At 48.0% G+C, this 24,622-nt stretch overlaps 1 protein-coding gene across 1 annotated transcript; it reads right to left on the minus strand.

Moving 5' to 3' along the window:
• Positions 1 to 1,695: 1,695 nt before the first annotated feature.
• On the minus strand, positions 1,696 to 24,464 carry SNAP29 (synaptosome associated protein 29). Its single transcript, XM_045887178.3, has 5 exons — positions 24,024 to 24,464; positions 16,242 to 16,438; positions 10,943 to 11,028; positions 8,786 to 8,893; positions 1,696 to 4,964 (listed from the first exon to the last, which is right to left on the minus strand). The coding sequence occupies exons 1-5, from the start codon at positions 24,258 to 24,260 to the stop codon at positions 4,807 to 4,809; spliced, it is 786 nt and encodes a 261-aa protein (XP_045743134.1). The 5' UTR covers positions 24,261 to 24,464; the 3' UTR covers positions 1,696 to 4,806.
• Positions 24,465 to 24,622: the final 158 nt, after the last annotated feature.

Consider the following 24,622-nt stretch of genomic DNA (forward strand, 5'->3'; position numbering starts at 1 on the left):
CCCTTCTTCTGAACCTGAACCATTACAGAGTTCTCTTTAGCCTGTTCCCAGCTTGTTCTCCTCACTGACCTAAGGGTGATTTCCCCCCTTGAAATATACATATTGGTTTGCTTTTCCCACAAAATTGGGACCATAGTGCATAATCAATTTTATGTCCATTCTTTCCCCATAATGTAAATCTTGCAAGCATCATCCTATATGCTCTGGAAACTTTCCATAACTGCAACTGTCTACCGTAGCTGGGGGTGAGCCACAATTTCTTCTATCATTTCCTTAATGAGGTCGTTTCCAGGCCTTTTTGCTCTTATAAATAATGCTGTGATTCATCTTTATGGTCCTCTCAAAATGCAAATCTGGTCATGTCACTCTCTTGCTTAGATTCCGTCAGTGCCTCCCTGTCGTGGAAGGTCAGTGTTCTCTGACTCCTTGATATGGCCCATAAGGCCTTTCATCTGGGACCTGCCTACCTCCCTCATGTCTTGCCCACCCACAACCCAAACCTTAGCTGTTCCTTTACCTGCAGCTCCCAAATGAGAGCCACCTTGATTTTTTTGCTTTTGCTTCTATGTAACACCTCACCCTCATCTTCCCAGAAGAGTCTACTGCTATGTTCAGATCCTGAGCATTCCTTATCTATAATGATGCCCAGAGGTGATATCCATTAAGCCAGAGTGGCCTTTGGGATCCAGGCAGCCAGTCCACTGACAGATATGATTTTCAAGATGGCCTAGTCCAGGCTCCAGGTGCCTTCTAAGAGCTTTCAGATCTAGAAGCAATTCCTATGCCTGTGGTCAGATGTCAATGTGGAGGCAAGAGAGTGGAGCCAAGGCTAGGCTGGCCTGCTCTCCTTTCTTGGTGAACTATGGTGTTTAGAGGGGCCACAAGCCCTGATGGGATCCACTTGCAGAATACAGTGGCCAGCCATCTGTCATCCTCCCACCCCTAGGAGTACCTCGTGGCACTCTAAACGGAATGGCCAACTATTATGGCCCATGGGTCAAGTGCAGTCCACCATATTTTGTACCTCCCATGAACTAAGTGTTGTTTTTTTTTTTTTTTTTAAGATTTTATTTCTTTATTTGGCAGAGAGAGACACAGCGAGAGAGGGAACACAAGCAGGGGGAGTGGGAGAGGGAGAAGCAGGCTTCCCGCCAAGCAGGAGCCTGATGCGGGGCTCGATCCCAGGACCCTGGGATCATGACCTGAGCCGAAGGCAGATGCTTAACGACTGAGCCACCCCGGCGCCCCAACTAAGTGGTTTTTACATTTTTAAGTGATTGAAAAAAAATCAAAATAATCAGATTTTGTGATGTGAAAATACATAAAACTTAAATTTCAGTGTCCATAAATAAAGCTTTATTGGAACACACTCTCATTTATATATTGTCTTTGGCTGCTTTTGGTCTACGATGGAGGAGCTGAGTAGTTGTGACAGACTGACTGGCTGACGAACCTAAAACATCGACTCTCTGGCCCTTTACCGTTTGCTGAGCCCTTATCTAGACAGTGCTGCAGTGTGGTCCGGGAGGTAGGAGACAGATCAGAAGAGCACTCTGAAAGATGAAATGAGAGGGTTTCTCAAGAAGGAAGCTTGTTTATAGGGCTTGATGGGGCAGCAAGGACCAAATATATGAAGGCTCAACATGGAGGAGCCCCTCTACCCGCTCTTTGAAAATGACTACGTGGGAGACAGAATCTGATTTAAAAAACTTCACATTTTATTTCACATAATATGGTCACTTGTTGAGTTGAAGGCATGGAGCTTAAAAGCTGTTCCGATACAGACTCTGAACAAAATGCCTCCCCTCCACCCCCGAGTACTTTTAATGACTGGCTCATCATTGTGTACACAAGACATTTAATTATCAGACCTGAAGATGCGAACAGTGGTAACTTACAAATTCTGAGAAAAGGCCTATATAGGCAAAGTGTAAGAGTTGTTTTTTTTTTTTACTAAATTGGTGTAGTGTACTCTTAAAAGGACATATTCACAAACAGAAGTTAGAAAAAGAGAATTAAAATGCACTTATGAGTTTTTTTCTTGCCACCTGAGTTAAATTCAGGTCTCCTTTCCTACAAGAATGCAAAAAAGACAAGGCAACTCCACTGGTGTTAGGTTATAGATCACTAGATGTTAGAAATAGTTTCCTCTGAAGGAGAATGCACTTATTTTTAAGTTAGTAGCACACTTCACATATTAACCACCCTAAAGTTAGAAAAGCCGCTTTATTGAAGGCACAGTTTGTTCCTAGCTCGACTGTGGAAATACAAACGTGTCTTATAGACCCCATCTGGCAGGAAGGGTGAGTTCACTGGTCTTGTCCGTGGTATCAAAGCCCACCCACAGCCAACTCGGGCACCTCTGAGCATCTCCATGAGATAGATGTGTCTAGTTTGAGAGGATAAAATGTTTTCATTTTGATCACAGTCATCATGTGCAAGGATTCTGGAGGCCCGAGGTTTCCCTTTGCTCTCTGAAAATGCAAACAACTTTGCTTTATAAAGTAGAATCGACAACTGGTCCTTCATGGGCATGCGGGCAGAGGGGGAACCCAACAGAAAGAAGCCGCTGGCCAGCATGTAGCTTGGAGACAGTGCCTCAAGGCCTTCGTGAAAGAGGGTCTAAACAAGAGTGAATAAAACATGTGTGTAAATTGTCAGAAGCCACATTTCTAGAAGAAGCTGTGCTTTCCTTCTATATGCTTGGGGGGAAAAAAGGAGGGGCAACTGGCTTCAGTGATCTCACAAAAGACAGGGAAGGGTACAAATATCCCATGCCACTTTGCTTCAAGTCAGTGAAATCACTAATCTCATTGTGCAAATGGAAGGCTGTGGAAGAGAATGTCTGGCGGTGGCCTTTACATGTATAATTTGTTTGAAAAAAATAAATTTACATCTGAGGTATAATGACTAATCTCCATGAACCTCTGCCTGGTGATGATGAACAGAAAACAGCTATCATGACATACATGGAAGGTGTTAGGAAAAAGTCAGAAACAATCAGGAGTGGAAATGTATACACAGAGGCTATTCTGCATTCTGGCTTCATGCTTGTCAGCAGCCTTTTTGCTGAAAGCCCTCCGAACTCATTTTGTAGCCCTCCGAACTCATTTTGTTCGGGCTAGGTATAGGTTTAAGATTCGTCCTTTTACCAGTTAGTCAACAGAATAATCATGACAAGCTCATCTGATAAACACCTAACCTGACTACCTCTAACTGTGTCCTCACGTACTGGGATATTCATAATGACGTCCATCAGACTCCACGAGGCTGGAACATGACAGAAAGTTGTACTTGCCGATGGAAGCTGTCAGTTCTGAGGAACGTCATGCATCAACGGACTAGAACTTCTACAAATGAACTGCTACATAAATACTGATGCATTGTTGCAGCATTTCAGAGAGTTCCTTTCCTTTAAGGGACTTTGTTTCTAGATTACAGAACCAAAGTGGTGAAGGTCACATAGACAGCACCATGTGTCAAGGTGAAACACACTGTTGTTTTAAATTTTCTGACCTAACCTTATTAAAATCAGCCCCTTTCACCGTCTTCAAAATATTGTAATTAATCTGCTTTGTACAAAGACAAGGGTCTTCTGGCTTCAATTATTCTGCTGGAGGTACCAACACAAGGACATTAATCTCGTTACAGAAATCAATTTTAATGAATGTCACTTTACAAAGAAAGAATCACTTAAAAGCATTCATTAAAATTGATTTCTGTAAGGAGATTAATGTTTTTGTGTAGAACAAGCTGGGCCAGTTAAAATGATAATGTCTGGGCTTTTTTTTTTTTTCCTTTTAAAGCCAACAAGTCAGCATCGTTGTGGCCTTCCAATCCTCCAACTGGGGTGGCAGAGAACCAAGAGATGAGTCAAGTCATCTTGCAAGAGGTCAAGAAGAATGGGTGGGAATCCTAGACGGGTCAGGAGACCCCAGGAATTGAACAAACACTGCCACCCCCGAGGCTGGGTTAAGGTGCCCCCCAAACGGGAGGAGCACACAGTGGAGGCACTGTCTATATGATGCTCCATTCCCACAAACCGTAGAGGGGACCCCCCAGTCGGCCCCTGGGCAGGCTTGAGAGAGTGGCACATCTATCCCTAACCTTGGACAGTGACATAGAGGTGTGAATGCATGGGGAAGCAGGGCTCACCCAATTCCCTGCGCATTTCCAGGCATCACGGTGAGCGATACTGATCTGAACCCCTCCTACTAAAATGCATGCCAAGGATGGAGGTCAGGAGGGAAGAGGTGACATCTGTCAACCAAACAGCAAATGCTGACACTTTCCATTTCTGAACACTAATCCTTTTCCAGGGTGTTGAGAGAATCACAGTGTGAACCTAACACTGATCCTTTTCTGGGGTTTGAGAGAATTGCAAATGTGCTGTGTGTGTGTGTTGGTAGGCCAAGGTGTGGGAAGGACCCCCCTGCCCCCCAACATAGAGATTGGTGGTTCCAGGATTGAAATTCTGCCCACCTCCTTCCATATGCTCGTGAAAGTGAGAAACGCAACTGTTCCTTTCATGCCAGCACGCTCATCAAAGGCCCGAGATACTCAGGGCCAGGCTACTGTGCTCAGACTAAAACTCTAAGCATTCAGTTCAGAGAACGGAGAGGCGATGGCTCTAAAAAAAAGTGGGACACACACTTCTCATAACGACATCTCCTAGGACCCGCTGTATAATAACATTTGCAAACACATATTACGTTACACACTAAAACAATACAAACCAACTTTGGGGGAGTTTAAAAGATCTTTGGGCTCTTTTCATCACAACGGAGTGGAGAGCCTTCTCTGTGTTTAAAGTTGCCTGACTTTTTTTTCTGTGCTTTTTATATTGACATCTAACTTGTCCACTTTGGTTGTGAGGCGGTCAAGAATGTCATCTTGCTCCTCGATTTCCATCTGCATCCCCAGGGCTATGTCCTTCAGCCGGCCTAGTCCCACGGATAGCTCATCTGTCGGGGAGGGAAAGGACACACAGTGCTGAGCGAAGTCACAGCATCAGGGGCCGCTGCCTGTTCCCTGCCCGGTGCTCAGCAACATTCCCATCACCGAGTCCTCTTTCTCATAAGACAGGTAAAATTCTAGGGCTTTGGTTACGTTTTCCAAAACATGTGCAAGTAAAAAGAAAACCCGCTGACCCCATATAAAGTAATACGTGCTTCACGTAAAGCTACTCTTCCCCCAGATGTCTGCCCAAGATAACCGCTGTTAACACAGTCGTGTCTGTCCTTCCTGTGCTTTAAAAAACACATACAGATCTACATAATTTTTCAGCTGCCTCTGAACGTTCTAGTAGGTTGCGGCACGTTGCAAGATCAGTTAGTACCCGAGAAAAAGAGAAGTACAGAGGGGCCTAGAAAACACATTCCCTCCCCAGACCCACGGTGAGTACCTGGGAGAGGTATGCAGGTAACCAACAGGCAGACCCGCTGGCCTGCTCTTCAGGAGCAAAAACCCCACATCAGTGGGTAGAACTCAACAGTACCAGCTTTCCTTCCTTCTGCCTCCAGCTCCCTAAAGCTAAATCAAGCAGATTTGGAGTAGCAAGCATGAGGATCCCTATTTGGAAACCTATCTGGGAGACAGACCTGGGAAGCCCCTGTCCAAAGGGAGCCCCCACACCTGGGTTACTCCTGCCCCAGGCTCCCCCCTGGAGAAGGCCGCATCCCACCCCTCCTTCCACTTCGCAGGCGGCAAGAGAAATGGGGGCTTTGTCCCTGCCTTGCCACCTGGGGTGCTCTCCCAGAAAATACATGGACTACAGATGTTTCCACTGGACCCAATGCTGTGAGGTCTTGTCACCTATGTTACGATAATTCACATTTTCCTATGTCAATTCATTCATTGCTACCACTTTTCAGATCCATGAACACATCGATGCTGTGAATGTCCTGGGGCACGACACAACCTGAACTGGGCCGGCACCACTTCCTTTGTCTACTCTGCAGCCAGGACTGGCTGCAGAGACCCCTGCAGTCCAGGGTCCCCGTGTCAAAAGGAACAAAGGGCTGAAGGTGCTGGGTCCCTTCAGAGATGCTGCCTGGGGCCAGCCCCACGGGGACTGTGGAGCACACAACTTTTGGCAAAGGTTCAGCCCTGGCGAACCTAGAGAAGAGGAGGTGCTTCATAAGCCTTTTTGTGGCTGAATTAAAGATAGAACATTAAGTGAAGAAAGCTCAGAATACACAAACACTTGGCACTAGCACCACGAATCTAAGCAGAACCAAGTCTGTTTTTCAAACGTTGTCTTCAGCTCTACGCTTCTTGAATTTACTGACACCCGTGACCTTGCATTCCATGGAGAGTAAAGTCTGTGCGGTCACCCCAGGCCTCAGGGAGTGCGCTGGCAGTTGGGACAGAAAAGGACAAGCAATAGGTATACGGAGATTAAAAGAAAAGAGAAAGTGTGATAAAGTAAAGCCACCAGACAAGGGAGCAGCCGTCAGAGGGAGACTTGCACTAGTCCCTGAGATAAAGGCAGGGGTGGGAGGTGGGGGGAGTGTGGTAAGAAGGAAGAAGCAAACTTGTGAAGGGCAGCCGGGCACAGCCTGTGTCAGTGGGCCCCATGGCTCCAGAGTGCCACCCCAGCCCTTCTCAGCATGCTGCACTGCATCCTGCTGGGACCTGCCTGCCCACGCTGTAAGTCTCGTGCCAACCGCACCACCTGAGCCTCCGGGGGTGGGCTGCACTTACTTACCCTTTCTCCCCACCTCACTCCCTGAACTCCAGGCCCCTCCATAGGTCTCCCCCTTCCCTCTCCAGCTGGCGCCAGTGATACTATTTGGGTAGGGAAACCTTCAGTGGGGAGGCCTTCAAGTCCCTCTGTATGTCTCTGGAGTGGTTCACATCCCAGCACATGCTTCTTCTGCCTGAAGCCTTTGGCTCTGGAGGGCAGAGTCCAGAGGACCCAGTAAAGGGGTGGCTGCCTGCCTGGGTGTGCGGAGTGGGGAGATGGGCCTTCTCCCCTGCTGCCGGTAGGCACTGGCCACGCAGGCCTGGTGCCGATATTCACACGGAGGGCAGCAGTGGTGAGCTGTGGGGTGGGCCAATTATGGTTCTTTTATTTGTTCTTGCTTATGTCTATTGTCTCCAATTGACGTCTTATTTCTATGGAGATCTCTTTTAGTGCTCTGTTCCCTGACTGTGTAATTCCATTTCTAGCAACCTAGTTACAAAATGCGGCCAAAGATTTGCTCATAGGAATGCCCAAGGGATGCGGCCAAAGATTTGCTCATAGGAATGCCCAGGAGCAAATGATGAGAATAACCTAAGTGTCCAAGAGCAGGGCGTGAGACTGCTAAAGTGGTGCTTTTCAAAGAAATTTAATTAAGAGAAAAGAAGTTTAGGGGAGTGTTCAAAATATAAATAAAAAAGCAGGATATGGAAGTGTACATACTGAATGATATCGTACATCTGACATTGTACATCCACGTGTGTACATATGTATGTGAAAAACAGAAGGAATGACACCAAATCAGTGGCTACCACTGGACAATAGGATTCCAGGTGTTTCTTTCCTCATGGCATTTACCTGACTTCATAATTTTCTACGATGAATCTAAATACTCAGACACAAAGGCTAAATGTTGTTAAAAAGAGTGTGGATTTGCCTAATGGGCTGTCATGCTGTTCGCTCCAGGCTGCTGGAATGGCCACTGCTCTGGGCGACCCAGGGGAGGGGCCCTCAGTGTCCTTTCTGCGGGGAGACAGGAGGAGGAAGTCTGAGCATAGACACTCAATGTGCATCATCATGGGCCTCAGTTTTGTCTCCAACTAGATACCTTTAGAGCAGCGGGAGATTTTACTTGGGTCTCACCCACTTTGCCATCTCCCAACAGGGCTGGGAGACTGATAGCAACCCAGGGAACCGTGGTGGAGGTTCCTGTTCGCGGGGTGGAGGTCAGAAGAGGCAGCATATCCGAGATGCCCCCTAGAACGAACTCACGGAAACCGCTCCGCGCCTGCTCCTACAGCCCACGCACACCCCCACTTGAACCTCAAGTAACTAGTTTCTCTCCCTCCGTTCAAAAGGGTAGAGTGGCGACAAAACTGCAATAGTCCTGTGTTCCCTGGAATTTACAGTGTGGTTAGAAGACACCGGATAAGCCAGCAGGTACGTGACTCCAACAGGGTGCAGCGTGTGAAAGCCAGGCCCGCAGCAGGAGAAAGAGCCAACCTTCAAACAGCGCGGAGCAAGGACACTCCGGGCAGAGGTGGGCAGGGGCGGGAAAGCACTCAGAGCCACAAGTGACGAGGGCAGGAGGGGTGGAGAGGCAGGCAGGGCCAGAGGCCGGGCAAGGGACCTGGAATACAAGGAACCCGGCTGTGCGGCCGTGCCTGCTGCAGTGGCCACGTGAGTGGCCCGCTCTTTCCAGGTCGGGCGGTTCCCCGTGGGATGTATGGGGTTGCTCATCTAACCCTCTCCCCCATCCTCAGGGGCGGGTTCTGTTCCTGTGCCCCATTCACAGGGAGATGACGATGGGGCTCTCACTGCCGCACTGTGCGGCCCCTCGGGGACTCCCGGTCCCTGCTGCTGTCACAGCCCAGATGAGAGGTGGGGATGGACACAAGTGGACAGACTCCGGAGAGAGAGAAGGGTGAGGTGGCCGCGACCATACTGGATTTGACAAGTGGGGAGGGAGAGGCAGACACCATGGTGTGGTCCCGAGAAACTGCTGGCTGCTGGTGGGCTGGCTGGGCCCAGCACGGGCTGTCGGGAACACAAGCGTCCTGAATAAGTGGCCTGTGGAGGCTGGTGGAGCTTCCGCCTTACCTAGATTGTTATCGATCTTCTGGTGACAGGCTCGAAGGTGTAGGTTCTTCGGGTAAGCCTCGGTACTCACGGCAGGACCGGCCCCTCCAGCGATGGGGTCTGAAATTACTATTCATGTTGCAAAAAAAAAAAACAACAAGCAGGATCTGAGGTTTGTTTGTTTTTCCAAACTATATACATTTTTAATTTAAATTCAATTAATTAACATATAATGTATTATTGGTTTCAGGGGTATAGGCCTGTGATTCATCAGTCTTATAATACCCAGTGCTCATTACAACACATACCCTCCCCAGTGTCCATCACCCAGTTACCCCATCCCCCTACCCCCCTCCCCTCCAGCAACCCTCAGTTTGTTTCCTATGATTAAGAGTCTCTTATGGTTTGTCTCCCTCTCTGGTTTCGTCGTTTCATTTTTTCCCTCTCTTCCCCTATGATCCTCTGACTTGTTTCTTAAATTCCACATATCAGTGAGATCATATGATAATTATCTTTTGTAGAAAGCAAAAAACTTTAAATGATCATTGATGTTAAAATAGAAGTGCATATATCTTATTTATTCATTTTTTTTTTAATGTACACTTGAGTTCTTTCAAAGTGAAAGAACCTAAATCTTCCAAATCAAAATAGCTATGTTATGGAAACAGGATCGTGGATGACTTTCTCTTCTAGAAATGTATTTCTATGCTCTCTTTCTGCTTCAAATACAACAAGCAAGGAAAGAAGAAATGCTAAATAATGCACATTTGCCCCAAATCTTCCTTGAACTGCAGTTTCTAAATGCACACAGAAAAGCCCTATCATCCCAGTTTCTATCTTTTGGGGGAACTTCTCTTTCCAGACTTGGTGTATTTCCTCCAGCTACAACCTACTGAAGCCATTCTACACACACGGTGTCGTCTTTTTTATTTTATTTTTTTAAGGCTCTTCAGTTTTAATTTACACACCGTGCAAATTAAAACTCCCTTTAAGTCTTTGAAATCGTGACTTTTGGGTGCAGGCCTCCTACTCTACTTCTTCAGGCTATGCTGGGCTTGGACTTTCTGTGGGCCTCGCATATTTTAGTTTTCTCTCATTTCCTCCCATGGCTTTCGCCTTCCCAGACTAAACTGCGGTATCTCCATCTTTCTTGACCCCTGGCTTTTCATCAGGCCTCTCCTGAGCTGTGTCAACCATGAGAGTGGTGGGTTCTGGAGCATCCAGGGCACATCCTGCTTTCCTCAAAAGGGAGCCCAGGAAGCATTCGATTCCTGGCACCGTCCAACGTGCCGGGCCCCCTTCCAGGGGTCTCTGCGGGGACTCCCAGGATGCCGAAATTCCCTTCCAGATAAGGGGCGCTTCTGGGCCTATCGTTTGATAACAAGAGGACGATAGGACACCACACACAATCGACCTTGCAAACGCTGTTCACGCAGCTGCTTCTCCGCCCCCTTGGGCTTCAGGGCTACATGAGTCTCCCACTGCTGTGCAGCAACTACCACAGACTTACCCTTCTGTTCCTGGGCTTAGAAATCCAGGACGGGTCACACCGGGCTACAGTCGAGGTGTCAACAGGGCTGTGTTCCTCCCGGCAGCTTTTAGGAAGAATCTGATTCCTAGCCTTTTCCAGCTTATAGAGGTTGCCTGCGTTTTTCAAGCCAGCAGCGGAGCATCTTCCAATTCTTGATCATCTCTCCTCTACCTCCCTTTCCACTTATAAAGGGGCCTTGTGATTACACTGGGCCCAGATGGTTAACGCAGGATAATTTCCCCATCTCAAGGTCAGCTGATTAGCAACCGTAATTCCCCTTTTGCCACAGAACCCAATATATTCATTGGGTCTGGGGATGACAGGTCATTTTTGGAAGGCTCTACCCCTTACCACAGAGGTTTTCCTGCAGTTGTCTTTTCACTGCTGGAAGAGTTCAGAGCTACAAGGGGCAGGAACTAATGGTGAGCAGGCTCATTTTCAATGGGACACAGGCCCCCACTTCCGTATTTCATCCTCCACGGGGTGAGGGATGAGCATGCCATAACACACACACTTCCAGCTCCCTGGGAGTGGTACTGGGTCCGACACCCTTTACCCACGACAGTAGCTGGAGTCCCCGCTGTCCCCCATCCACGCCAGGGCCAATACTGGAATTCAAGTGTGGCCGAGCACAGGTCCCCACTGACCTGAGTCATTCAGCTTCCTGAGGTTTGGGTGGCTGGCCTGGTACCGTGTCTCCTGTGCTTTACTGGTACTTATGGCTTCTTTCAATCTTGGGATAAAAATTAAGAAAAGAGAACATTTAGAAAGAGAAAGTACCTATGACAATGCAGTCTTTTCAAGCAGTGCCCGTGTGCAAAAAGCAAATGCCTCCTTTGACCAAAGCAGGGATATTCATCGACAGCTCCTGGGAGTACAGCCCACAGCACGGCGAACCTCCGAGACACCTGCTTTAGAAGAGCAGCATCTGGTTAGGTGGCCCTCCTTCAGGAAAACGAGAATCCCAGGACCAGGGGGAAGAGAAGCACATGAAAGGACCAAATGGGTACTTCAGACTAGTCAGCAAACCGTGACCCATGGGCCAAATCTGGCCCACCACCTGATTTTGTACGACCACAAGCAGAGAACTGCCTTTACAGATGACCACTGGCAATGGACTGGATGACAGAGAACACTAACTTTGAACCTCCGTTAATAATTTCTTTTTTCTCATTAGTAGACCTATGTTACAAAAAATTGTACTCAATTATTCCTCTTTTCGTTTTTTTAATGCCGTCATTAAAAATTTGTTATTTTCTTGTTAACGTAAGTCCCTATAAAATATCTCTGATTTTGCTTCCTGGCCCACAAAGCTTAGTCTGCCCACTCCTGCTACAGACAGGGATTTCAAAAGGTAACTCAGGAGATCTTCGGACTATGCCTAACACTCCACGCACCCCTGCGGGCATGGCAGGGGCTCCCCCGCCCCAGAATCTGGGCCTCCTCCACAGTTTGCTCTTCTCCACCCTGCTGACCGGTGCCCTGGCCACTTCATTGGCCAAGCTGGAAACCAATCATTCTCCATGTATGCCCTCTCTGCACACCTCCACTCCCAGCAAGCCATGCAAACATCCCCTCAATCCCCCCACAGATCCCCAAAATCCGGCCCCTCCTTCTGCCTTGCCTCTTTATCCTTACCTGGATGAGCCCCCGCCTTTCCAATCCTTACCCAAAGATGCCAGGCATCTTTCTAACATACCCTGTATGAACCTCTCCAATTAAAGTCCTTATTTATTTTTTGATTTTTTGAAAGATTTAATTTTAGAGAAAGACAGAGAGAGAGATAATGCGCATGTGCGCGAGCACAAGCGGGGGGAGGGGCAGAGGGAGAGAATCTTTAAGCAGATTCCCTGCCGAGAGCAGAGCCTGATGTGGGGTTCCATCCCATATCCCATGACCTGAGCTGAAACCAAGAGTCAGATGCTGAATCGACTGAGCCACCCAGGCACCCCACTCTGGTTAAAGTCTTTTTTTTTTTAAGATTTTTATTTATTATTTATTTGAGAGAGAGATCGAGAGAAAGCACAAGCCGGGGGGAGAGGTAGAGGGAGAAGCAGACCCCCCCTGCTGAGCAGGGAGGCTGACACAGCCCAAACCCAGGACCCCAGGATCATGACCTGAGCTGAAGGCAGATGCTCAACCAACTGAGCCATCCAGGCATCCCTGGTTAAAGTCTTTTTTTTTTTTTTTTTAAAGATTTTTATTTATTTATTTGAGACAGAGAGAATGAGAGAGAGAGCACATGAGAGGGGGGAGGGTCAGAGGGAGAAGCAGACTCCCTGCTGAGCAGGGAGCCCGATGCGGGACTCTATCCTGGGACTCCAGGATCATGACCTGAGCTGAAGGCAGTCGCTTAACCAACTGAGCCACCCAGGTGCCCTGGTTAAAGTCTTTAATGGCTCCCCACTGGTGCAAGCCTGGACCCCATCAGGCTAAAGGCACTGTAGGCCCCCATAGGCCCCCAGTGCTCCAGCAATGTGTAGAACAGAGCAGAGCCTCCTGAAATCTGAGGATTTCATTACTTACAAGCAGTGACTGGAGGTCTAGAATGCACAGCTGGTTTCTCTGAGCACAGTTGTGAGCCCTATGTGTTGCCTGGCCAGCGTAAGCAGCAGATGCTTGCAGCTGAGCCCACCTGCCCATTACCCAGGCTACAAACCCCAAAGCTGACTTTTTTCCTTTGTGCTCACATAGTAACACTTAAATGACAAAAACTTGGCTTCTTTGTGAAAAATGGCAAAAAAGCCAACTCTAGGGAGAGTACAAATGGTTAAGAGAACTATAAGAAGAGTGGTGGCTCTTGGTCAGCAACCAAGTCTTGGATAAGTTAGAGAGTTTCAAATTTAGGGAGTGGTTAAATCTGTGATCTAAAGGGACCTCTCCATGAGCTTTGTTTATTTTTATTTTTTATCATTTATTTATTTCATTTATTTATTCATGAGAGACGGAGAGAGACATAGGAAGAGGCAGAGGGAGAAGCAGGCTCCCCACAGAGTGGGGAGCCCAATGTGGGACTCAATCCGAGGACCCTGGGATCATGACCCAAGCTGAAGGCTGACCCTTAACCAACTGAGTCACCCAGGCACCCCCTCCATGAGCTTTAAATGGAAATGGGAAGCAGCAGCTTATGAAGCTTTGTCAGCAAGACCAAAATGGCTTACTAAGAAACAAAACTTCAGAAAAGGCCGAAGCGTTTGTGTAACAAGGATACATATGACTTGACAGAAGTTTGAATACGAGAAACTTATTTTAAAAGCTTCTATATTGGGCGCCTGGGTGGCTCAGTTGGTTAAGCGACTGCCTTCGGCTCAGGTCATGATCCTGGAGTCCCTGGATCGAGTCCCGCATCAGGCTCCCTGCTCGGCAGGGAGTCTGCTTTGCCCTCTGACCCTATCCCCTCATGTGTTCTCTCTCATTCTCTCTCTCAAATAAATAAATAAAATCTTAAAAAAAAAAAAAAAAAAGCTTCTATATCAGAATATCCCTGTATTTATGGAATAGGGGTTTTGACAGGATTACAAAGATTTACCCATTTTATAGAAGCAATTACACATTACATCATAGATTTAACCATGCTGATGTCTTAGTCCAAAGTGAACGGACATCTAAACTTCCTCTGATAACACATAAACCCTTTTAAAAAGGAGGACACAAAACATCCTTCTGATTTGTAAACTGAAAACCAAACCAAACCAAACAACAACAAAAAAATAAAATCCAAAAAACCCAACTAAATAAACAACCCCGGAAACTACCCCAATTGGGGGGAAAAAGTGACAGGTATTTGAGATCAGGGTCAAGCTGGAAAATCAGGGATGGACGGTGATTAGGACTGAGCCACAAAACAAACCAACCCTCATGACCTCGGCTAGCGTATCCACAGGCAATAGCCCCCGGGCCAACCAACCGCCTCTTCCCCTTCTGTAGTTCTCTCTCCGTAAATCCCAAAGATTCACCTGCCTGGTCTTTCCGCTACATCCTCAGTTCCTTCACCTGTGCTTGTTTCTCCCCAGAGCCACTTGAGGTGGAAACAGTTTCCCAGTTTCTTCCCTCCCACACCCTATGTCCTAATTTAGGTGATGGCCACACAGGTGTATACACAGTTAAGCAGTCACCCGTTTAGTGAAAGTGTCAACACACACTTAAGATGGGTGCGCTTTACTGTACATCAGTTATGCGCTTAAAAAAATTTCTCTTAGGGGCGCCTGGGTGGCTCAGTTGGTTAAGCGACTGCCTTCGGCTCAGGTCATGATCCTGGAGTCCCGGGATCGAGTCCCGCATCAGGCTCCCTGCTCGGCAGGGAGTCTGCTTCTCCCTCTGATCCTCCTCCCTCTCATGCTGTCTCTCATTCTCTCTCTCTCAAATAAATAAATAAAATCTTTAAAAAAAAAAAAATTTCTCTTAAAAAATCATTCTGTATTCCAGGGGTGCCTGGGTGGCTCAGTCGTTAAGCGTCGGCCTTCGGCTCAGGTCATGATCCCAGGGTCCTGGGATCGAGCCCCGCATCGGGCTCCCTGCTCCATGTGAAACCTGCTTCTCCCTCTCCCACTCCCGCTGCTTGTGTTCCCTCTCTCGCTGTGTCTCTCTCTGTCAAATAAATAAATAAAATCTTTAAAAAAAAAATAAAAAAAAACCTAAATGAACACTGTGACTGCAGCTTTGAAAACACTGAGTAAGTGGGGGGGAAACTAAGTTTTGAGTTTTTGTGCTATGGTAAGGTGTAGATGTTCTATAATATGACTATATTATTTTTACAATAAAAAATAAACACAACGGTCTGAGATATGAATAGTAATCTATTTTAGCAGAAACTTGACTCTTTGTACACATGATATTTAAATACCTGCTCAAATTACACATATTACTTTATTATCTAACCGAAACTTTTAAGTAAAATAATCGCTAATTTTAAAATTAAAGGGCCAGGGGCGCTTGGGTGGCTCAGTTGGTTAAGCGACTGCCTTCGGCTCAGGTCATGATCCTGGAGTCCCTGGATCGAGTCCCACATCGGGCTCCCTGCTCGGCAGGGAGCCTGCTTCTGCCTCTGACCCTCTCCCCTCTCATGTGCTCTCTCTCTCTCATTCTCTCTGTCTCAAATAAATAAATAAAAAAATCTTTAAAAAAAAAAAAATTAAAGGGCCAGACAGAATTAGACATGGAAATTTTGGATATAAAGACTTTTTAAAAAAAATTTTTATTTATTTGAGAGAGAGCATGAATGAGAGAGCACAAGCAGGGGGAGCAGCAGAGGGAGAGAGAGAAGCAGGCTCCCTGCTGAGCAAGGACTCCGATGTGGGACTCGATCCCAGGACCCTGACCTGAGCCAAAGGCAGATGCTTAACCAACTGAGCCACCCAGGTGCCCTGGATATAAAGACTTTTTAAAGAATTTTTAAAATTCTGTGAAGTGAGCCACATTTATACTGTTTAAGCTTTCTGAGGTGAATATTCTTTCAAATTACAATTACTGGAGCAGTAATTTAATTTATTGGAGACCCAATTTATGCAGACTGGATGTCTATCAAATAAACATCATCAGGAGCGCTGGAGAAATGTTTCTTTTTTCAAAACGTGTGAAGACGAATCCCTTCCAATGAGTAACTTACAAAGATCTTGGGTCCCTTTAAGGCACTAGAAGAGGCTTGAAAGTCTTGACCATTTCTTTTTTTTTTTTTAAGATTTTATTTATTTATTTGACAGAAAGACAGTGAGAGAGGAAACCCAAGCAAGGGGGAGTGGGAGAGGAACAAGCAGGCCTCCCTCAGAGCAGGGAGCCCAATGCGGGGCTTGATCCCAGGAGGCTCGATCCCAGGACCCTGGGATCCTGACCTCAGCCGAAGGCAGACACTTAACGACTGAGCCACCCAGGTGCCCCGAAAGTCTTGACCATTTGCACTAACCCCCACTTTCAGCTACTTCATATCTGGATGGCTGAAGATCCACTCACCTGCTATTGGCCTGGGAGGTGAGGGTGCCATTCTGTTCGGGTGGCGTCTCTGCTGGTTTGGATTTGAAGTAATTGACGAATCCCCCAAACATGCTCTTAATGCTGTTAATGTGCTTCTGGCTGGTCTTCAAATCTTGATCCATCTTGTCCACCATCTTCTCCGTGCGTTCTAAGACACCTCGCTGACGATCGAGCTCCTGGGGAAAATGAGAGGTGATGGCATTACACCGTTTTGTAATTTTCCCCTCTGCAGGGGACCACACACAGCAGGTTTGTCACGAGCCCTCAGAGAGCACGTATGGGGACAGATGCTGCCATCTGTGAGGGAACGTTTCCCCTTCTGACAACACATTCCTTTGCCCTTCCCTGTCCTGCTTCTATTGGCTTTCTTTCGTATTTGCTCCCGAGTTCTCTTCCCTCCTGCCCTCATGAGGCTGGCTCACAGGACCATGTTAAGATGCACGAGGCATGGACTGGCAGCACATTCTTTAGCCCTCCCCCTTTCCTGGCCCCTGTGAACCTTACAGGCTTTGACCTGGTACTGCCCCCATGGACTATGGCTCTTGTACTCCCCCCTTTTCAGATATGGGATTTCCATTGGGTCACTGGAGCCACCTGGCCCTGGTCACACCTTCAGATTATTTCACAGGCGAGGTGCTGGGTCCTTTCTGGGCCCTGTTAATATCTGATTCCAACTCACCCACAGTTTCACCTTTAAAACCTCTAACAAAGGTGATTCTGCCCAGGCCTTTGTACATGCTACTCTCTCTGCCTGTAATGATCCTCCTCCAGATATTTGTACAGCTCTGCTCATTTAATTCAGGTCTCTGCTCAGAGGTCACTTCCTCAAAGAAGTCTTCCTTGAACACCTTCTCTAAAGTAGAACTTTCTCTACCCTCAACGTACCCCTCTACACCCTCAATCTACTTTAGTTTTTATAGCATGCAAGCTCCATGAGGCAGGGACCTGCTTTGTTCACTGGGTCCCCAGTGTCTCACTCAGAGCAGTGGCTTGCTGGACTGCCAAAGGACAAGTGGATGATGCTCTGTGGCCATGGGGACAGCCTAGATCATATTCCTCAAGAGCCGATGGTTCCGGGGGCACCTGGGTGGCTCAGTCAGTTGGGTGGCTGCCTTCAGCTCAGGTCATGATCCCAGAGTCCTGGGATCAAGCCCCATGTGGGGCTCCCTGCTCAGCAGGGAGCCTGCTTCCCCCTCTGCCCCTCCCCCTGTTCATGTTCTCTCTCTCAAATAAATAAATCTTAAAAAAAAAAAGAGCTGATGGTTCCGACGGTGCATGTGAACTCACCACCACAGTAACACTAATACCTTCCTTTCTTCGTGCCAAACTTGTTTCGCCCCTATCTCAGGCCATTCCAGCTGTGTTCCTTCTCTGTGACCCACCTTTCCAGCCCGGAGACTCTCAAGCTTTTCCTGTTTGACTTCGTGAGGCAGTCCCTGCCCTCCACCACCTTTTGAATCTTCCAACCCTGCATCTGTCTGTGGCTCAGCAGTTATATTACCTGTGGCAGACAATCTTTAGAGATTTCTCTCTTAATACCTTAAAACAGAATCATGAACAATTTTTGAATAAATGCCTCCGACAACTGAAGGATAAAAAGGAAAAATATACATAATGGGTTTATTAGAGCCCATTTTACTTATAAAAACGTTAGTAGAAAGCTTTTAGAACATTTAGGGACCCAACAAGTAATCTGAGCTCTCAATGTTTATAGTGGATGAAATTTTAAAATATAATGTGTAGAGAGAAAACAAAAAAACCTTTGGAAATAAACTTAGAATTGCTGAGCTTTACAGCTTTGAATGTTTAAGTGTTTTTCACCAGCTCATGAGACACGTCTGAAGAAACCATTAGGTTCTTTTAAACAAAAGGAAAAATCTTTTCTAGACCGTGTCATTCTTGCAAATGCCTGGACTGCGTCAAAACTCGGTTTTAGAAGAAAAAAAAAAACAGTTGCTAATTTATCTAGAGTTTTCTCCTTTTTCCAATACCTCAGGTTTGTCATCTTCATGTCCATTCTGAGGTAAGTCTTTCCTGGAATAAGGCAAGGCTCTAAATTAGGGTTAAAATTATTTTCTCCAGCATTTACGTGTTTTTTTGAGTTGATATATTGCCAACAGTCCAGTCCCACCACCTGATTTCCCCTGCTGCAGAAGATGAAGAATATGAAGCAGGAGAGGTGCCTGGCTGCCCGGGGTGGGTGCTGGCCAGGGCTCTGTCACACCAGGAGCCAGGTCCTCGGCCTCCCTGACAGTGAGGTCTCTTGTGGTGGCTCATCTCACCAACCACCTGCCCTCTTGCTTCGGCCTCCCGACCTTAATTTGGAGAGTAGCAGAAGTAACAAGTAGCTGACAAAACCTTCCCCAATTCACAGTGAGATCTTATTTTCTTCTGTTCACAAGTGACACAGTCTCTCAAACTCCGAGTCTGCATCACTGCGCTGACTTGGTAAGGAAACCAAACGTCTCACTTAGATGTTACAATCAAAGTGAAGAGAAATCTGTGACGGTGGCAGGCCAGGGAAGTGAGCGCTGTTCTGGTCTCTGGAAATTTCTGTGAGCTGGAAGCTGGTGTTCACTGGAGGTGATCTGGTCAGGAGGCCAGCAGAGGAGGAACTTCTGCTGAAATCCATCCCTGAGGCAGAAGAAAGGACCAGGCTCCAAGTGCTTGGTTCTAACTAACGAGGAAGAAGGGCTTGGCAGAGCAAATACCAGGAGTGCCAGGGTGGGAAGGACAAGCTAGGCAGACCCTGCACCAGCCATCACCAAGGCAGGCCTCAAATACTCCAGTCCCCAGGCATCTTCTTGTCCCCCAAAAGGGACGCCATGCATATCATCATTGGTCCCTGGGATAATGGAGATCATGGAAAGACAAGGGCGGCTATGAGGGGAGGGAGCTCCAGAGAGTACCCTCAGTGTAAAGGGCACACATGCAAAGCTCAGATGTTAACATTACAGGTGATCCACCCCCCATCCCCACCTTAAGCGCTAAAAGGAGTTTTCTGTAAGTTAAACAGGAAAAAAGAAAATGGTCAGAGAAAAAAATCTGGTTGGGCCAGTGGTACTATGCTGGGCAACAGCACAGAGAGAGGGGGTGTCTCAATTCCCCTTTGGTTTGTGGCTCTTTGCCAAACAAGGATTCCTGATGAAGCAAGAGAATGCAAAAGACGGGGCGCCCGGGTGGCTCAGTTGGTTAAGCGTCTGCCTTCGGCTTGGGTCATGATCCCAGAGTCCTGGGATCGAGCCCGCGTCGGGCTCCCTGCTCGGCGGGAAGCCTGCTTCTCCCTCTCCCACTCCCCCTGCTTGTGTTCCCTCTCTCGCTGTGTCTCTCTCTGTCAAATAAATAAATAAGATCTTCAAAAAAAAAGAGAGAGAGAATGCAAAAGACAGCTGAAGACCCTGTGAGGGTATACTCTGTCCTACATGGGGCGACTTCTGGCCAGATGGATTATGTCCCCGGGCCCTGTGAGAATGTGAACATATCAGGGACTCCCTGCTGATAGAGAACACACACCGAAGGACAGAGGTGTGCAAGATACCCACCACCAAGTATTACTCTGCCAGCCACTGTTCCAGGTGCTAGGGGTTCAGGGGTGAACTAACCAGCCCCAGATCTCTGCCCTGCCAGAGCTTACAGTCTTGGTGGAGGATTCAGTGAGTCAAGTTTCATTTCACTTTTCATTTGTTGACAACCCTGTGGTGCTGGGAATCCAGAGTGGGGGAGGAAGAAAAGAAAGCTATCCTACACATACACGATGGCCACTCTGCCAGTAGGGGCTCCTTGCCTGGCTTAAGGGGGAGTCAGGGAGGCTCCCCGATGGGGTAGCATTGAAGGGGAAACTGAAAGCTGAGAAGTTAGGTAGGCAAAGGGCTGGGGGGTGGGGTAAGAGATCAGGGCAGAGGGAGCAGCCCATGTGCGCAGCAGTCCTGGGCCACGGGGCCAGCTGGGGGAACTGAGAGAGGAAGAGGAACGTGAGCATGAGATGAGGGAGCAGGCAGGATGCCAGGCAGGACCCAGCAGGCATTGGAGAGGGCAGCAGTGACCACCAGATCCCAACTCCAATTCACAGCTGATACATCTCATAAGGTCAGTTGGGCCTGGTTGTCTTCCCTGACCAGGTCAGGCCCTGAGATTCGGAAGGAAAATGTCAGTGCTAAGGTTCCTGTATTGAACTCATAATTAAACTCAGGGATCCAGTGCGCCTGGGTGGTTCAGTTGGTTAAGCGACTGCCTTCGGCTCAGGTCATGATCCTGGAGTCCCTGGATGGAGTCCTGCATCGGGCTCCTTGCTCGGCAGGGAGTCTGCTTCTCCCTCTGACCCTCCCCCCTCTCATGTGTTCTCTCTCTCATTCTCTCTCTCAAATAAATAAATAAATCTTAAAAAACAAAAAACCTCAGGGATCCAATAATAAGTAGGTGGAGGTCAATCTGGAGTCAATAAGCTGAACCTAGAACCTGAAGTTCATCTCCTTCATGTCACTCCCTTTCCAGGGCAACACACATGCGTAAGCGCCGGCAGGGACACATGAGCATGGAATATGCTCAAACTGGGGCTTTGTCTCACTGTAGTAGTATGGAGTGGATTCAAAAACACAAACGGAGTCTTATGTTGCATGAAAAAACACCAAGGGCAAAGGCAGTGATGCTGGTGCTCTTTACTGCCTGAGTGCAGGCTGACCCAGGCTCACTAAGGACTAACTCAGCAGGCCTGGCCTGTCCACACCCTCTATGTTCCAAAGAAAGGCCTTGCCTGGCTCCTGGCCCTTATAATACCATGATAAGAGTATCTTTGTTTATCTGAGTCCTTAGGCTAGGCCAGATAGTTTATGCTAATAGTGTGATTTAGGTGGGGGCCTTCAGCCACATGCTTGACCTCTGAAGGGGTTAAACAGTAAGGTCTGCCAGTCGGGCAGGTGGTCAGCCATGCCTACGTGGTTGTGTGATGGCCTACCAAACACCACTCCCGTCTCACTGGCGTTACTGTGCCAGCCATTCAGGCCCTGGTCTAACATTTATTGCTGGACTCCCCTGAAATGAGATCCCAGGCTTCACAAAACTGTACAGGAGCATGCTCAGCTGCCAGAGGGGACAAGGAACTCTGGGCAGCCATGTCTCCACAGGCTTGCCCAAACGTGCAAACAACCCAAATGCCTATCATTAGAGGACTGGCTACATAAATACAAGTCATCCATTCAGTGGAATACGACACAGCCATAAAAACAACAATAACAAAAAGATCAGTGCATTATATATTACTAGGGACTAACCTCCAATCCTATTAAAAAATGTACAGACTAGAATATATAGAATGCATCCACTTAAGTTAAAATTAAAAAAAGAAAGAAAGAAAGAAAAAGGAAAGGACTATAGCTACGTCTCTATCCACAGAATATCTTCACAAGGACACTGAAGGAACTGACAGTAATTGGCTGCCGTGGGAGCAGAGGGGTGGGAGGAAACTTCCTACTCTTCTGTACGTTTTAAATTTTGAACTATGTTATTGGATATCGCTTCACAAAAGCTAAACCTTAGATAAAAGAAAGAATAAATAAATCACATTTGCAAAACAGAAGAGCTGAGTGGCCTACAAGTCTCTCCACGGTTCTGGACTGTGCTTACCAGGCCAGTTAACTAGGAACTGCTCTGCTCTAACTCTGTCCCGTGGCAGTCATGACCTGTGGCTATACTCTTTGTGAGAAATAACCCTTGTCAGGTTGCACAGGAGGAGGATGACTCTCCTTCACTTAGGATGACCTAAGTAATTTTCCTACTTCTGCCAAGCTGGAACTGACTATCTTCCCAAACTAATATTTGTACATTCCTAAGCCTCTATAAAAACCTATCATGTTTTCGCACAGCTCAGCGCTGGGTCTCTAAGGAGGGAGGTTAGCAGGTGACTTGGGTCTGCTGGAAGTCACACTGTACACTGAGTGGCAGGAAGAGCTCACTAGCCCCAACCTCAGCCCCATTCCCATCCCCATTCTGACTGGAATCAAAGACTGATTCAAAGGCAGTTTGGAGAGTACAGAGTGGGGTGGGGAGAGGGTGCTGACCATTCCGGCCTCCCAGGGCCTCTGATGACTGGGAACGGACTCAATCCTGGAAAAATTCAGTGTCACCATACCGATGACAGTGCCTGTCACCTGCCCAGTCATGATCATACTGCACCTCTCAGAACAACACCAACTTAGCCCAGTCCAAGCCTCACAGGCCTGAGGTACCACTCTGCCTCTGCTCTCACCGTCCCCCTTACATAGAGAGAAGGGCCTTTGGGAGCAGCATGGGGGGGTGTCACCACAATCCACGTGAAACCATTCACCTCTAATATGTTTTTGAGTCTCCTTCCCTCTGAAGGACAGACTTTCCCCTGCCTATGAAAGGCTCCTAAGCTGCCTCCTCTGGGCCTTTTCTTTGAATATATCCTGTGCATCACTTCCCTACTGGAGCCCAGGAACCCTGTGGTGGGTCCAGTGTCTTTGCACCGCTCCTCTCGGCCCTATGAACATTCCTCCTACCCTTCTTCCTCTTCCTCCTCCTCACTCCTGTCTAAATCTTAGCCTTAAAAGCCAGATTGGAGTTTCTCCTCTGCCATGACATCCTACTTTGTATCATTCTGATTTCCTATTTCAATTGTTCTCACTGTTTCCAGAGATGTCCCTTCAAATAGTTCTTACTTGGCTTCCTTGGACCTGGGACCCTCAAGTAACTCCTTCACTAGGGCCCTAAGACCTTAGGCAATCCTCCCAAATCTTAGTCAACATTTGCCATTTAGACTCAAAGATAGGAATCCAGTAGATATAAGATGTGAGAATTACAGCTAAACTTCCTTAAGGAAGCCAAAGATAGGAAAATGAGCCAATGAGGGATACTGTACTGTAACAGTGGGGAAGGAAACGGAAGTGGGGAAGGAAAATAACCAGAAAAGCAGCAATGGGGATATGACCCAGACAACTATTTGAGAAATTAATCAACATACCTCAAACTGCCCAAGATCGTAAGTGATCAGGTCAGAATGAACTCTGCCAGAGAAAAGAGTTACAAAGAGACCCATGGAGGAAGACAACACTTCAGGTTCCAGTACTAAGTTTCAAAGCTACAAATGCTTTAGATTAATGTTAGCTGATATACCAATGATCTACTATTACATTTTTTAAAACTTAAAAAAAAAAAGCCCAAACAAAACCATTTCATTAGTAGGCTGAGGAAGAAATGTGGTGCCTAAGAAAGAACAATCCTCACATAGGGTCCCTGAAATCTCCCATGGGTGGAGAGACGAACTGACAAGGGGGAATCGGAGAAATGGACTGTCACAAACCATATGCTATCTAGGACATCTTCATTTGGATTTGGGAAGTAAAAGTTAGGCCCTAGACTTGACCAAACTTGGGCTATGGCTTACTCAGCAGCTGCCCAGACAGACCTCATCACCTCTATCGGTGAGGTGAAGTGGTCAGTGATAGGAAAAAACTCAAGGCCCATTTGCTCTGGTACTTCACACACCAGCAGGTACAATCCTCACCCATTCTGGGTCACTCGGGGAGGGATGGTTAAAGCTCTAGATCTGGGATTCTGAGCAGGTAATTATAAGAAACAGACACTCCATTTCCCTAACCCGATCTCTACTAATAGCTAAGGAATATTACAGGGGTAAACTGCCTCTTTCAAGTACTCAAGACACACACCTCTTTGTATAGCTAAAGTTTCTGGACCTCGTGTGACAATTCAGCCTAGTTGGGCCGTCCTGCCCTGCTCCAGACTCACCTCGGCAGAGGCGACGCCGATCCTCTCGGACTCGTATACGAGGGACAGGGACCTGTCCGTGCTGGCGGCCGCGGCCTGGGCCCTGCGCATCACCTCCTGCCGCAGGTACTGCTGCCTGTCCACGGGCGCTCCGGGTCCATCGGGGAGGTCGCGGTCGTCCTTCCACACGGCCGGCCGGGCACCCTCATCTTCCGCATCGTCGTCGAATGGGTTGTAGCTTTTGGGGTAGGCCGACATGGTGCCGGCGCTCGTCTGGGTCTGGACAGGAGAAGGAGGAACGTGGCCAAGGCGAGGAACGGCCTTTCCGGGCCCGCAGGGATCCAGGCCGACCTCCCGAGGCCCTCGGGAAGCGCCCACCGCTCTGCAGCCCCACAGCTCCGCGGCCCGCACTCCAGCGCCGCGCTACTCCCCTCCACCCGCCCGTCGCGGAGCGAACTCCTTCCGCCTGTCTCGCGCGGGAGGCCCCGCCTCCGGAGCTGACCATCTTATCCCACGGCTTGGGGGGCGCCACGCCCGGTGCGCGCGACCGCAGCCTACCGCTCGGCTTCTCTCTCCCCTCCAGCAGTGGAATCACCCCGCGGCCACGCCCCACCCAGTGT

This window comes from Mirounga angustirostris, unplaced genomic scaffold (assembly GCF_029215605.1).
Source record: "Mirounga angustirostris isolate CCGP_5_RB_7025 unplaced genomic scaffold, mMirAng1.0.hap1 SCAF_14, whole genome shotgun sequence".
Taxonomy (NCBI): domain Eukaryota; kingdom Metazoa; phylum Chordata; class Mammalia; order Carnivora; family Phocidae; genus Mirounga; species Mirounga angustirostris.

What these genes read in the sequence shown, in the direction of transcription:
- SNAP29 (XM_045887178.3), bottom strand. Translation starts at nt 24,260, where the DNA reads ATGTCGGCCTACCCCAAAAGCTACAACCCATTCGACGACGATGCGGAA. An exon ending in ACCTCCCAGGCCAATAGCAG is followed by an intron (nt 11,029 to 16,241) that starts GTGAGTGGATCT and finishes TTTTATCCCAAG; the next exon opens with ATTGAAAGAAGCCATAAGTA. An exon ending in CAGGAAGCTGAATGACTCAG is followed by an intron (nt 8,894 to 10,942) that starts GTCAGTGGGGAC and finishes CAACATGAATAG; the next exon opens with TAATTTCAGACCCCATCGCT.